Source organism: Barbatula barbatula, assembly GCF_947034865.1.
Source record: "Barbatula barbatula genome assembly, chromosome: 18".
Lineage (NCBI taxonomy): Eukaryota > Metazoa > Chordata > Actinopteri > Cypriniformes > Nemacheilidae > Barbatula > Barbatula barbatula.
This window is the reverse complement of record NC_136781.1, coordinates 2,287,176-2,302,329: the sequence shown is the minus strand read 5'-3', so window position 1 is coordinate 2,302,329 and position 15,154 is coordinate 2,287,176. Positions and strand designations below refer to the sequence as shown.

Sequence of the window (15,154 nt, the reverse complement as noted above, 5' to 3'; positions counted from 1 at the left end):
TATTAGTGGGCATTACTATCTGTGATCAATATGAACACAAAACCTTTTTCTACTATTTAAAATGACATACATTTATGTTTATACATTTATACTTTTATATTGGAGAGTCTCACATTTTTATATTCTTCAAGATATGGTTCAATGTTCATTTTTATTAATTCAAGTGAGCACAATCAAGCAAATGAGGCACATGCGGAGTACGGAAGTGTAATTTAGATTATAGCATATAATCTGGATTTGGATCAATTTAGTTCATATTTGAAATCTTCAGTATGTTTTGACTGCAGACTTGGCAAAGATGAGCTCAGTTTGTAGCTTTGTTAAGACCAACGGAGACATTTATGAGAGATATTTGAGACAGTAAAGTTTCCATTTGTCCCTATTTAATTGCATGGCGTCTGTGAGAAATAATGTTATCTCTGATTTCTCATTTCATGGGTACACAATACACAAGCAGTGTGACTTATAAAGCATTTAGATGACAGTAGAAGCAATACGGTTAGCACACTGTACATTTCATACGAATCTTTGGCCAGGAATTTAATGTTTTATTAATACTGTTAATAGCTGCATGCCAATGGTCTTGACTATAAGATCCAGTCTTGTAGTCTCATTGGGTTTTTTATCTAAATATTGTGCTTTTACAGACATTTTTTCGGTGCCAATAAAATAAGCTTCTTTTCTAGAGTCTCTTGCTGTATCCGGTGTAAAATCAATGGAAATCTGAATGCGGTGGCTCCTTATCTTCCTCCGCTTGTCTGATGGCTTCACCCAGCAGAGAGATGAGGGAGATCAGACCGATGACGTACCCGTCCTCCCTGTTTCCCTCCACCCATGGAACATCATGCTTCAGGTGGACATTTTTCGGGGTTGGGAGGGTCTTCCCGAAATCAATCATCCATATGTTAGCTTTGCTGTTGCTGTCGTGGACGAAGAGCAGAGAACTTCCTATGATCTGTGAGAAGATGTTTAAAGGTAAGGGTGAAAGCAAAAAAGTATAATTGAAATGTGTTGCAAAATAAAGTGACCATTTTGTACTGACCTCATGTTGGTTAAAAAAGGCTGACTGCATTAGCGTTTCATTTAGTGCTTGTAATCTGGATTTGTAGGCTTTCTGGGATACACAAAGTGTGAAGTGTGATTTATACATGATCTGCGCAACTGAAATTCATTTATGAAGTCTTATCCAGCAGAGAATAATCATTTGGAACACGTATAGCATGAACTTGTGAGGTCTGCTTAATGTAGAAATGAAACAATATTCACAACAACATAAACATTTTCACATTAAAATATACAAAATATTTTCACATGAAAGATTATGAAGACCATTTTTAATTCGGAAAAATATGCACGGATGAATTGATCACAATAAAACCCAGACATGTATTACTAATACCAATTTTACTTGAATTTTTACTTGTTTGTGTGATCTTTGAGTCTAAAGTATACAGAATTCTACAGGAAAATAAGTTAACACAAAATGTAGTATGAAAGCAGATGCACTCACTAGAATGTGAACCTGCCTTTTGGTGAAGGATAAGAGGGTTTCTGTCACTTGGGCATTTGTGCGTGTCTTGTAGAAATCTCGTAATACCTTACCATTTCCCATCTACAACAAAGCACAAGTAGGCTACATTTTAAATCAAACATAATACAAATGTTGGCCAAAGCATCACCAAAAAGTAATTACATACATATAGCCAAAAATCTGTGTCCTATTTGAAATTATATAGCATCATTCTTTGTGATCTAAGTTTTGCTGATGCCTCATTTAATTCATTCTTAATTTTGTGAATAAGCCTGTTAAAATATCATTGTATTTGCTAAACTGCTGTACACAAGACACAGCTTTTTTCATACCACTATGCCCTCTATGCGAAAGCCGAGTGTCGAGGTAGTGCTGCTGTCATCTCTCCACTGCATGTAACGCAGCTTCGTTACGCCTCCATGTGCGTGTTCCTCCTCAGTGGGAGCCGCCGGATCAACTTTCACCATCTTGTGATACATATCAGTCCGCAAGGTGACTTTATTTCTGGCTTTAATGATCTCGTCTTCCTGGTAAGTTCTACGAGTAATGTCACAAAACCCTTTATATGTAATTATATATATTATTTGGGATACAAGTCCACTCATTATACATATAAAATATAAATATGAAATAATACCAGTGTAACTGGGAATTATGAATGCAAAATACTATTGACTGTTTTTTGTTAGTCGGGATGAATTGAAAATTATTTTATATGTAATACATTTGCAGATCTTCTCCAGAAACTCAAAATTTCGATCAAAAGCTTTTTTTTTAGATCATAATAAACAGTTCAGCCAAGTGACCCATAACCTCTAATGGCTGGAATACGCTACAAGCTGTTTCTTGTACAGATAGAAACACACTAACTGATCAAATCCGCAGACTGGCACCAGTCTTCTGGTGTATTTGTTTTTAATTATTTTATTTTATTAAATTAGGATTTAAAGCTATTATTACGTTCGCTCCTACCTGACACCCATTTTGCAGTCCATGATCACAGGATACTTAAGACCACTCAGTAGATCTTCTAGACGGATGTACCGATCTCCATCCTGACTGATGTGCCCAAAATATTGAGGCACGAACTGAAAGAGCGCATCTGACATGAGGGCCTGCAGGCAGATGTCCTCTACCTCGCAAAACCTCTTCAGCACCTCTCCTCCCTCACTCAGCTTGACATTACCTGTAGAGAACACACAGACAACATCATGTATTTCTAAAATGTGGGGGTGAGCTTCAAATTAGACGCCAGCGCATCTTGACATGGTATTGTATTATGATAAACTTTCAAATTGATCATTTTTTGTTATTATTGCTATTACATGTCATTCAAGTAGCTGATACTCTGTTAATTACTGCCAAGATATCGTTAATGTGTATATTTAAAAAAACTGTGAAAAATGCTATTTTAAAAATGAGCACTATAAGAAATATATAAATGTTTTTTTTGTTAAAATAATGAGGTTATGGTCGGGGAGGGAAACAAATCAATGTATTGATGAAAAGTGTCATACCTTGGTGACCAGCCAGTTGGATCCAAGAGCTCTGTGTACGCTTGGACCACTGCATCATGGTCAGAAACGTTCTCCACGATCGGCACTGGAAACGAAAAAGCATTCATTTCTGTGGGCAATATTGTCAATTGTCAGGATTTTTCAATTGTGCTATTAGTATGTAGTCGGAAAATGTAGTCATGTTTTGCTGCTACACTTAAAGTGAAAATTCTGTCAACATAAGCTCGCGCTCTTGTCATTTCAAACGCAGAACACAAAAGAAGATATTTAGAAAAATGTTGTTAACTGGACCTCATTCACTTGCATTGGTTTTGTGTTTAGAAGTGAATGGGGTCCAGTGCTGTTTGATTACCAACTTTCTTCAAAATATCTTCTTTTGTGTCCTGCGGAAGAAAGAAAGTCATATGCTTTTTTTATTAAACGTGGACCAATTTAGTCCCAAGTTACATTAAATACAAGAACTACATAAAGTACACTCTGGCTTGTTTCAACCAATGGTTGGATCAAATGGACGTTAAACCGATTGTCAGGTTTTCCATATTTGATCCAAACCAGAAATAGAGTATATAGGCCTTGTTAAAAATCTACTTGACCTTTGCTTAAGTATACTTAATGTACTTGAAGTAAGGGTGCTATCATTAATGTTTTACTTAACACTAGAGTTTAAAAGTATACCACATTATAGATATCTAGAAGGTTCACAAGCCTCATACTCGTCAAATCTTTAAGAGGTCTCTCTATTCATCATGGAATAGTTGGTAGATAACAAATTTGTTTTGGAAAAACTGCAAATTTTACAGTAACCGACACTCTATCTCTGCCTACAGGATTATGCAAATGTCCTATTCAAATATACTCTGATGGAACTCTTTCAAAATAATGCAAATTTTCTAGCGCATTTCACTGCACAGCACAGGTCAAAAATTCACCAGCCGTCAACTTTAACAGGTCCTGCGAGATTCAAACACTGGTGTATTTACTTAATATTTGTTGCCTTTCCCAAAAATCCCACTCACCCTGCTCATGGTCTTTCTCCTGCCCGCTGGATCTTCCCCTTCGCTGAAGACCTCGTCGCTCTCGGCTGAGGAGTTGTTGAAGGAAGAAGACGATGAAGCCGTTGAGTGCAGGAGAACCCGAGAGAGGACTGGATAAGGAACAAATTCTTTCATTCCTCTGTCTTGATTCTCACTGTCTCTCTCCATTCCTCTGTCCATGTAAAGTTCACCATCCCTCTGCGTATGTGCGTGTCTTTGTTTAGCAACCCAACTCCTCTGTCTGTCCCTTCTGCTGTCAGTCATCTCTCTCTCGCTGCTCTCATCCATGCTCTCCAGACATCCGCCAAGTCTCTCCCTCATCCGGTCCTTCAGCTTTTCCTTAAGTTCATTCCTGCCTTTCCACAGGTTCTTTCTTGTTGCTCCATTCTTTGAATCTTCTTTAACAAGAGCTTCATCTGCCATCACTTGCTTCTCAATGTCTTTGTCTGCGTTCATTTCCTCTGTCGATCTCGCTAGTCGTTCCAGATATTCTGGTTTCAATTCTTCTTGTTCCTCGCGTGCGTTCATCTGTGTTCCTATAGGTTGTTCTAGTTTTGGTGACAGGACGGCTTGAGCCGAGGCCAGTTTAGGTCTGATTCTGAGGCCTTTTGTTTTAAAAGTATGATTTTTGATTGAAGATGAAGATGAAGAGAAATCAAAAATGTTTTCTTCTCCGGCATCTCTCACGATCTCCCCATCACCCACATCGCTCGCTTTTCCTGACAATGTGCTCATGCTTTGCATTGGAAAATCCAAAACTTTCATGAAGAGGCTTGAAATGCTCACCAGAAATAGATGAAACCCACTTTTGTTGATTTGAGGTCTAAAATAAATCTTTCTACCAAAATATTTTTTTAAACAAAACATGTCAATAACATAGACAGACAGATAAATAATAGATATGTAAACTATAAAAAAATAACATATAAATATAATATTCTATAAAATGGCATGAATATTTGATCTCTATAAACTATATACAGCATATACAAGTATAGAAAATAACATTTGGCAAAATACAAACAAGAAATAATTTTTTAAAGAGGCACAACATTTTTCCTGGACACAAATTGAACCGTTGGTGAAAAATTATCCTACAGAGGTGCCACGAAAATCTATAAGAACGATCTTCATTTGTGTCTAGGAAAAAACTCGCTTATAGGAAAAAGTAACAACTCCCACGTACCAGACTCACCACTGTTTCATCACTCCAGCCCTTTGGTACCAAAGACTTAAAGCTCAAAGTTTTGCTATCAAAGTCCATCAGAAGTGATTTGCATGATGTGATGTAACAAGTTTTCACAACAGTTTTCTATGAGGGGCCGTTTAGGCCATAATTATTGAAATGACTCTTACAAACACTAGTGAAATAAAAACATCGATCGAACTTAGTGAAATTCATTCATACATATTAATGAAATGACTCTTACAAACACTAGTGAAATAAAAACATCGATCGAACTTAGTGAAATTCATTCATACATATTAATGAAATGACTCTTACAAACACTAGTGAAATAAAAACATCGATCGAACTTAGTGAAATTCATTCATACATATTAATGAAATGACTCTTACAAACACTAGTGAAATAAAAACATCGATCGAACTTAGTGAAATTCATTCATACATATTAATGAAATGACTCTTACAAACACTAGTGAAATAAAAACATCGATCGAACTTAGTGAAATTCATTCATACATATTAATGAAATGACTCTTACAAACACTAGTGAAATAAAAACATCGATCGAACTTAGTGAAATTCATTCATACATATTAATGAAATGACTCTTACAAACACTAGTGAAATAAAAACATCGATCGAACTTAGTGAAATTCATTCATACATATTAATGAAATGACTCTTACAAACACTAGTGAAATAAAAACATCGATCGAACTTAGTGAAATTCATTCATACATATTAATGAAATGACTCTTACAAACACTAGTGAAATAAAAACATTGATCGAACTTAGTGAAATTCATTCATACATATTAATGAAATGACTCTTACAAACACTAGTGAAATAAAAACATTGATCGAACTTAGTGAAATTCATTCATACATATTAATGAAATGACTCTTACAAACACTAGTGAAACCATACATATGTATTACTGTAATCTTTTACAGACACATTTCAGTGTAGTCGATGAAAGATTTCAGTGTAGTCGATGAAAGATTTCAGTGTAGTTGATGAGAGCATATTTCACTGGAAAAGGAAGCTGCATCCTCACTTCCGTTTAGTTTGGCGCGCGTTGATGACGTGCAGATATGCCGCGAACAGGAACCTGTCAGATGCAATTAATTTACTGAATTAATTACTTATTAGTTCCTCCAACAACTCCGACCCACTTGCCAGGAAGATCTCATATGCACAGATCTCATATTGCCTTGGCTTAGGTATGAACTGGCAGCGAACTTTAAGCTGCTTGGGCATAAGCCGCCGCACACTATAGACACAGACAACGTCTCGCAGGATTCACGCAATCTGCGGTTGAGATAAGTGCGGTCACGCTATACGCTTAATTGCGCATCTACACAGGGTTGTACGGTAGCGATCCTCTTGAAAAGTCGAATTGTGAAAAGTAACCACTGTCTGGACATTTCGTTATGGTGATAAAGGTTATGATCGTACTTTTACAGCAAACAATAAATCTATATTCCCATTATTTTGTTGTTTGCCTATGCAATCAGATCATTTGGATCCGGAAATGGAATATGGCCTTTTATATATGGTATGACACATTCTAGAATATGACTTACAAGAAAAACCATAGCCCCTTAAATTATTTATTATTTGTTTATTTTATTTGTATTAAAAAATATATATTATTATTATTTTGTTATGTTTTTATTATAATTGTATTTATGTCATGCACATGGACTGTATTTTCTATTATAACGCTTTGAAATGCCATGTTGTTTTGTATACAAATAATTGTTATATAAAATTTTAAAAAATAATTATTTGTATACAAAACAACATTACAAAACGTAAGGACTGCAGTTCTAGTAAACAAGGGTTCTCCTCATCCACAGCTCTTACAGCTTGCAACAATGAATGCAAGGTTCTCGTTTGGTCCTCTAGCTCTCTGTGAAGTCTCAACATATTCGTAGCACCATTCGCTGTTTGAATGTCCTCTAAACACTTAAGTGCACTTCTTAGAAAAGCTGTAATATCATCTTCATTGTTACTCGTGTATGAAAATAGCGCAAAACACTTGCTAAAACAAAAAACATCGCCGTGGCGTCATTTTGCAATCTTAAAACCAGAGTTTTATTTCCTCGACACACTCTTTAAATCCTGGTAAAGTGGGAGTAAAGCTTCATTCGAATGTGTAGTTCCTATTGGAATTGCAGACGCCAAGAATTACGGAACCGCACGCTTCAGCTTTTTGGGAGAGTTTTATAGTTTTATAGCCAAAATATATTTTTAGACAATAAAAAAATTGCATTGACAACGAAACTGTATAAGGAAAAACCGAAGGTAGCGCGGGCGATTGTAAAATATTGCTCAGTAAATTAATTGCATCTGACAGATTCCTGTTCGCGGCATATCTGCACGTCATCAACGCGCGCCAAACTAAACGGAAGTGAGGATGCAGCTTCCTTTTCCAGTGAAATATGCTCTCATCAACTACACTGAAATCTTTCATCGACTACACTGAAATCTTTCATCGACTACACTGAAATGTGTCTGTAAAAGATTACAGTAATACATATGTATGGTTTCACTAGTGTTTGTAAGAGTCATTTCATTAATATGTATGAATGAATTTCACTAAGTTCGATCGATGTTTTTATTTCACTAGTGTTTGTAAGAGTCATTTCATTAATATGTATGAATGAATTTCACTAAGTTCGATCGATGTTTTTATTTCACTAGTGTTTGTAAGAGTCATTTCATTAATATGTATGAATGAATTTCACTAAGTTCGATCGATGTTTTTATTTCACTAGTGTTTGTAAGAGTCATTTCATTAATATGTATGAATGAATTTCACTAAGTTCGATCGATGTTTTTATTTCACTAGTGTTTGTAAGAGTCATTTCATTAATATGTATGAATGAATTTCACTAAGTTCGATCGATGTTTTTATTTCACTAGTGTTTGTAAGAGTCATTTCAATAATTATGGCCTAAACGGCCCCTCATAGTTTTCAACAATAGGCTCTTTCGTGGTTGAGTCGAGGACTCCCACAGTCCATATGAAAGAGAATAAAAGAAGAATGGTCTTACTCCCGAACACATTTACGTTTATTAATGTGATATATGCTTTAGCCTTTTTTATTGTATCAGCATTTTTTCCTTATAAAATAAACCAAATATCTGATCACAAAACTCGTGATATTTCACTTTTACATCATGTGAAAAATATATGATTTTATATACAGTACATTGCCTTCGTGTGTTTATCACTGTTGATATTTTGTTCATTTGTTATTCACATACAAATGCAAAGACAAATGATTGGTCCTTAAATAGGTTAGTTTCTTAATCATTTCTTTTGATTTACGGCTGAAATATGACCTGGACATGTTCAGTGTTAATCTTTTAATTCAACAATACACAAGACAGCCACATATTACTGCAAGTTAGGACAGAATAACTGCACAAAAAGAAAAAAATGGAAAAAAAAGAGTCCCAAGAGACGAGTAACATATAAACACAATGGAGAAAAAATTTTAAAGACAAAATTTAATTTGGTGACATTAAAAGGAATTGTCAAAATGCCATTAGATATCTTTCTGTGATGCCTTACGTGTTTTCCAAAGAGGCACACATGGAAATAAATGCAAATTCATGCGTTACTTTCCAAACATAAGCCACAACCAAATAGCATTTTTACTCAAGGCTATTTACTGGCATGGTATCGAAAGAACAATGATGCTATAAACTTAATATTACATTGAGCAAAAAAGTAAAGTTTGGACCGGTTGAAAGTCAAAAGTGCTTATTAATATCAATCCGGTCAAAAGTAGGGAGAAAAAACCCTTAATTGGTGAACATGGTGTAAAAAGATTCATGAGAGCTTTTCCCGATCACTTTTGAAATAATATGCAAGATTTAATCTCGGTTTAGCAAAAAATGTGCAGATTAAAAAAAGAAGAAACTACGTTAAATAAAGGCAAAAAGCTAAAGTCAGAAGAGCAGGTGGCCTTTGCTCTTCATAACCTTTATCCTTGTTTAGCCAACGGTTACATTTCTTTTGCATCATGAGCTCAAACAGGAACTAACACCATTCAAGTTTTTATCTCCGGCGTCTGTTAAGGCCCGAGATGTTTGTAACATCACAGCTGACAAATATCTTTGTCTCAAAATCCTTTCCCCATCCTCGATCATACAGATGGGTTCATCCTCCACATGTTCGCTCTCATCCACCCCCATGCCTGGAATGGATTCTTCCATCTCGTCTGTATTGCAATCCGCGGTGTCTTTAATTCTCATCGTAATGGGGGAATCCAACATAGATTTTGTCATGACTGCATATACGAATACAGAAAAGATACAATGCGTATGAAACATATCTGTCAGCGGTTCAATCTTACTGTATTAAATTCTGTAAACATCTTATTATTAATTTTAAGATTTAATTGTAACTATTAGAATGAATACCTTTGCTTATTCCTTCATGCTGAGGTTCTGACTGTTCCTCTGGTTCTTTCATTTCATCTTGATGCATATCAAACTCTAAATCAGTCTAAAGAAAAGAAAACGTATTAAGACAAACACACAGATATCAACAGATTTAAACCCTTGTGTTTGTTGAGATTGACTGTTTCCAAACTTGATATGAACCTCTTGCTTGCTCTCCTCCCCAGGGGACCTGCGATCACCCTGATTGAACTGCAGGGAGCTGAGTACAAGGATCAAACTGAGGAAGGCAAAGTTACTCATCACCCCGATCAGAGCGGACGTCAGGGGGAAATGATACAGCAGGTACCTGTGAACATCCGAGCGTCAGGACTTGATGTAAAGACGTAATGCGTACTGCCGTTACAATGAGTGGCGAGCAATGCAACGCTCAATATGGCCGCTCTATGGAAGGAAGTCCCGCCTTTCAGTATAACAAACCAATCGTCAATCAATAAAAATATAACTAACGATCAGACTAACGATTCTCTAGGGCACAGGCACAGTAGAATAGTCGACATCTAAAAAGGCGATTCTTAGAAATATCTGGCTTCCCTCATTCAGGTGGATAGGACTGTGGACTTGTCGTGATGTAAATAGCAGCCCAGAGGCAATAATTGTATAAAAATAGGTCCATCAAGCCTAGAGGAAATATTTTCTGGAATTCTTGCTTCACATATATTACAGTGTGAGGAAAAAAGCGGGGTTGGTTTCTTTTTTATTCTGTTTATCCGACAGACTTAGGTAATTACATTTGAAAATTCTTGATAAAATGTATGTTTCGAAATGTATGGATATTGATGGAAATTGCTCATTTTGTTTAAGAATTACCATTCAAATGATGATTTGGGGAAATGTATCTTTGTACATTCAAGAGAAAACAAGCTTTAGTTGGAATTTAAATGCAAGAGATGTCTCAATGTATTTTGAATCAAAAAACCTATCAATTGATTTTATGGTTAATCTTCAGATTTTAGATGGTAAATATCGTATCCATAAATGTAAAAGAAATCATCCGAAGCCTTGTTTGAATGTGTTCATGATAAATTTCCACTTATATTTGGATTGTCTCCAATTTGTTAATAGTAAAAAATGTTAAGACACAATCGTATTTGCTTAAATGCTAAACTTAATTGGATAATTTAAATATGCTGTCTCTGGCATATTATCACCATGTTGTTTTTCAGTAATTGTTATTTATACAGTATGTATCTTTAATATACATGTCATTTAAAATGTAATCTTGAACACCTTTTTAAGTTCTTTTCTTTTCTTTGGATGTCTTGTTCTAAGTGTTTATGTTGTTTGTTGTAGTGTTAAAAAAACCTGGTGGTCGAGTGGCAGGACTTCCACAAAGGGACTTTGCTGTAACGTACAGCAAATCATCACACAGCAATACCAACACGCACAAACCTTATGCCTGTGAAGTGGGCGAAGATGTAGAGATTTGCCCCGTAGATTTGAACATGGTGGGAATGGATCTCAATAACAGCTCCGACAGTGGGTTTATACTGAAGAAAGAGAGACAGTTATCAAAGGGATACTTCAACCAATAAATTCACTTTCTTTCACCATCATGTCACTCAAAACCTGTATGACATTATTTAAAGACATATGAAGACAATTATACAACATTACCCCATTGACTTCCATTGTATGGAAATATTTTCCTTTGTGTTCCACTTAAGAAAGATTCAGATACAAGTTTTGAATGACACGGGTGAATAACGTTTTGAATAAACGATGAAATAATTTGGTATTTTTAGGTAAACTATCCCTTTAACTGTGTGTCCATCAATAAATTTCACAATTCAGTACCATTCAATACCGGGCTGGCCAACAAAAATACGTCATCCCCACAGCACTAAAACCACTGGCTGTATATAAATCTTATTGTTCATTATGCGAGGAGGTGTGAGACACTCACAGAATTAAATCTGAACTCTGAGTACATCTCCACCATGACTGACTGCTTCTGTTCGGACACTCCGCTTAACAGCATTGGAGAAAACATCATGGTGTCCAGAGCCCGAAGCATAGACGAGCGATAATGGAGCATCGCCTGAGACAACAGAGAGACAAGAAAGAGAAACCTGGATGCAAATGTACGCTGGGGTCCCAAGCCATTTTCTGTAGCTGGTTTGGTGAAGCTTCGCGTTAGCAGAAAGTCATAGATTCGATTTTTAGGAATAGAAACTTGGATTACGGTGCCATAAACCTGGACCAAGAGTATGTAAATGATGATGTAAATATTTGAGACGAGCATGAATGTCAGTATGGTGTTCTTGTGTGTCGTACTTACAGAACGTGCAGATACGTCAATAATCTGACCGGTTTTGGAATAAGGAGACATTTTTACTTGGAACATTCCCAACTGCTGATTGGCCGGAGACTCGGGCATCTCTAGGGCCAGTGTGATCTGATACGGTTGATTGTATGTCATTACCTGTAGTGAGCAACAAACAAACAAACAAACAAACAAACAAACAAACAAACAAACAAAAAACATTCTGATAACCCGTCACGGCCATTAAAGGAAGTAGACATTGGGAAGCCTTGTGATGTCATTTGACAACATTGTAGCACAATACTTTTTACAAAATTTGTTCACACCTTAAAAGAAAAGTAGCATATAGTATAAACTTCTATAGTAAGCAATATGATAATATGATATGACCGTTCACAATATCACTGCGCTTCCAGAAACCAACAAGACAAACAAACCACAAATGTGCTGATTTAGGAGAAAAACATTACAATTTACCTCATGTTTTCCATTCTTCAAAAGAGAGACGTTTGCGACAAGAGAAGAGCACATGGCATGGTGAGGGGTCGAACAATCTGTCCTGCAAAGAAGCACATTTGGCAAAGAAATAACCTTAAAGATTTTTATAGAAACCATATATGACATCAGTGGATCTCAACTTTGCATAAGAAAGATTTTGAAATTATAGCCAATACGCATTGAATTGATTTCTATATAGCTCTACAGATTCTGCACAAATCATGATTCACAAATCAGGTCTCACCTGTGCTCAGGTATATCCTCACCTGTAGGCAAAGTGGACAGGTGTGATGAAATTGGCTGTGGGCATAAAGGAGTAATAGAAACTGCCGTAGATAAAGAAAGCCACCCAGAACACCAGCAGAATAACACAGATCATAATAGCCATCTCCACAAGCTTCTGTCTGATCCGAGCAAGCAGAACCGGCATCACCTCCATGATCTGAACCACCAGTCCATTGATCTGAGGTCCCATGTCCTGCACACCAGAACCGTCCGTACTGTACTCGTCCGTGCTCGGATACATGAATTATTCCCTCCTTCCTCTTGTTTTGATGTCCTTTGGCGTTCTTTTAGCTAGTTTGTGTATCTAAACCTTCCTCTTTATTCAGCAGATACACAACCCATTTCTCACCAGCAAGCTCTTGTGTCTTCTTTAACAAAACTTTATCTTTGGAGCGTTGCTGCTTGAGTTTGATTCATCTCAAATGTTGTGAACGGATCTTTGTAATGTTCCTGGAGTAATCGACTGTGAAACAGCAGATTCTGGGAAGAACGGGACAGTCCAGTGAACGGCTGAACTTGAAGGCCCCGGTGGGACCGCAATGAGACTCATGACCAACATGTGAGGCAACTGGACAAGACGTGCTGTTATGAAATAAGAGCGGCATGAAATATCCAAGACTAATCCAACTGATATCTGTGAATGTCAATACACACGACCCCTCGGAAAACTAACATAAGAAAGAAAAATCACAAATGAGATCTCTGTTATATCGCAACGATTTTCCTAGACATCAATGAGAATGGATTTATCAAACTTATCCTGTATCCAGAGAAAAAGAGACAACGTCTCCACTTTAGAAGAGATCTCAACAATGTCAAACTGAGCTCAGATTTGTCAAGTCTGCATTCAAAAGTCTCAATATGAACTCAAGCATTTCTCACCCACACTTTAAAAAACTGTAATTTGTTATTTTTGACAGATTTTCCGGGTAAAATTTCAAAAATTATATTACAATGTTTTTACAGATTTTTTTAAATACAGTAAAATTACAGAAAAAGACAGCAGATTTACAAGAAAAGTGCAATTTTACAGGGAAAACCCATTATTTTACAGTTTCCCTTTATTTTAACAAGATTTAATTTTTTACAGTTTATTTATGAAATACTATAAAATGACAAGACAACACATTTACAACGAAAAAGGGGGAATGCAATTTAATATATATCCTTGTGTCCTATAATTTTCAAATGTTTTTTACAACGTAATTTACCCAAATCCAGATGATTTTACCTCTACAATCTACATTCATTTTACACCTCCATAACTTTTACCACCTTAGGAGAAACATCAGCAACTGAGTTGATACTTGAAACAAAACTGAGAACTCCATCAAATCTCATGAGCTATAAAGGAGCAACAACTGAGCTATAACATATTCCTTCTCTGCGATCTTTTAGAGTTTAATTTGAGATCACAAACTCTGTACTAAAAATCTAATATATTCACAAAATGCTTCTCAGAGAATATAAGATTATAAACTTACAATATAAGTAATTTTTACTATAGAATAGTTGATTACTAAATTAAACTATATTATAAAATAAAATGCATTATAATATAAACAATAAATATAATATACATTAAAAATGCCTGATGTTAACAGGTGAAAGATAACCTGGGTAAGAACACAAATGAAAAACCTTAATACGATAAAATCCACAACAAATGTAGAGAAAATATTATTTTCATATTAAATTTTTTATTTAAGCACAGCTTCGATACGTCAGAAAGACAAAAGTAGGAAAAATGCACCCTAAGAGCAAGTTAAAAACAGCTTTTCAGTATCTTTTAAAATGTTTTGCTATGAAGGCAATGTTTTGCATACTTTTCGCTTTGTTAAATGACCCAGATAGAAACACTTTAAGGATGTACACCGGTGTGCAAGCTTTAAAGGGGAAGTTCACCCAAAAATCAACTTTTACTCACCCACATGACGTTTAACATGTTTAGAGAACTTCTGGCATCTTCGGAGCACAAATGAAGATATTTAAGTGACATTCAAGAGATTTCCAGGCCTCCTCATTGACATCATGGTGTCAGTTTTTGCCAAGGTTTGCCAGAAAAGTACTAAAGACAAGGTTAAATGGGTCCATCCGCCCAAAGTGGCTCAGTTGAATTTTTAATTCTTAATGTGCTTAATGTGCAAAAACTTTAATCTATATTCTCCTCTGTCTTGTCAGTGTATGGCGCGTGTTCACGACAGCATGCGTATTAGGTTTGTGGACGCCGGCACTCCAAGAAGAAGACAAGTCCAAGAAGAAGACAAAGAAGAAGTGCTCTCGTGAAAACGCCCCATACACCGACAAGATGTTGGTATTTTGGTTTGTCACACAAAGTAGATATTTGGGTAAACTT

At 35.9% G+C, this 15,154-nt stretch overlaps 2 protein-coding genes across 6 annotated transcripts; both read right to left on the bottom strand.

Annotated features, from left to right (window-relative positions):
* Positions 1-80: 80 nt before the first annotated feature.
* LOC306907285 (inositol-trisphosphate 3-kinase B) lies at positions 81-5,353 on the bottom strand. Of its 4 annotated transcripts, XR_013787898.1 has the most exons (9): positions 5,278-5,353; positions 4,065-4,920; positions 3,049-3,133; positions 2,504-2,717; positions 1,864-2,068; positions 1,511-1,612; positions 1,043-1,114; positions 397-955; positions 129-265 (listed from the first exon to the last, which is right to left on the bottom strand). XR_013787898.1 is itself a non-coding variant. In XM_079479298.1 (8 exons), exons 2-8 carry the CDS (start codon positions 4,845-4,847, stop codon positions 713-715), a joined length of 1,704 nt encoding a protein of 567 aa, XP_079335424.1. In that variant the 5' UTR covers positions 4,848-4,920; positions 5,269-5,353; the 3' UTR covers positions 120-712. The 4 variants fall into 4 exon arrangements, 3 of the variants coding, with proteins under 3 accessions (XP_079335425.1, XP_079335424.1, XP_079335426.1); XM_079479298.1 differs by having other exon boundaries at positions 120-955; positions 5,269-5,353; XM_079479300.1 differs by having other exon boundaries at positions 120-955; positions 5,278-5,305.
* A 2,981-nt stretch (positions 5,354-8,334) lies between these two features.
* On the bottom strand, positions 8,335-13,468 carry bscl2l (BSCL2 lipid droplet biogenesis associated, seipin, like). 2 transcript variants are annotated; one of them, XM_079479246.1, is made up of 8 exons: positions 12,780-13,468; positions 12,493-12,574; positions 12,031-12,174; positions 11,656-11,790; positions 11,142-11,239; positions 9,894-10,038; positions 9,711-9,795; positions 8,335-9,577 (listed from the first exon to the last, which is right to left on the bottom strand). In XM_079479246.1, the coding sequence occupies exons 1-8, from the start codon at positions 13,037-13,039 to the stop codon at positions 9,309-9,311; spliced, it is 1,218 nt and encodes a 405-aa protein (XP_079335372.1). In that variant the 5' UTR covers positions 13,040-13,468; the 3' UTR covers positions 8,335-9,308. The 2 variants fall into 2 exon arrangements, with proteins under 2 accessions (XP_079335372.1, XP_079335371.1); XM_079479245.1 differs by having other exon boundaries at positions 8,636-9,577; positions 11,656-12,174; positions 12,780-13,289.
* Between the last annotated feature and the right edge of the window lie 1,686 nt (positions 13,469-15,154).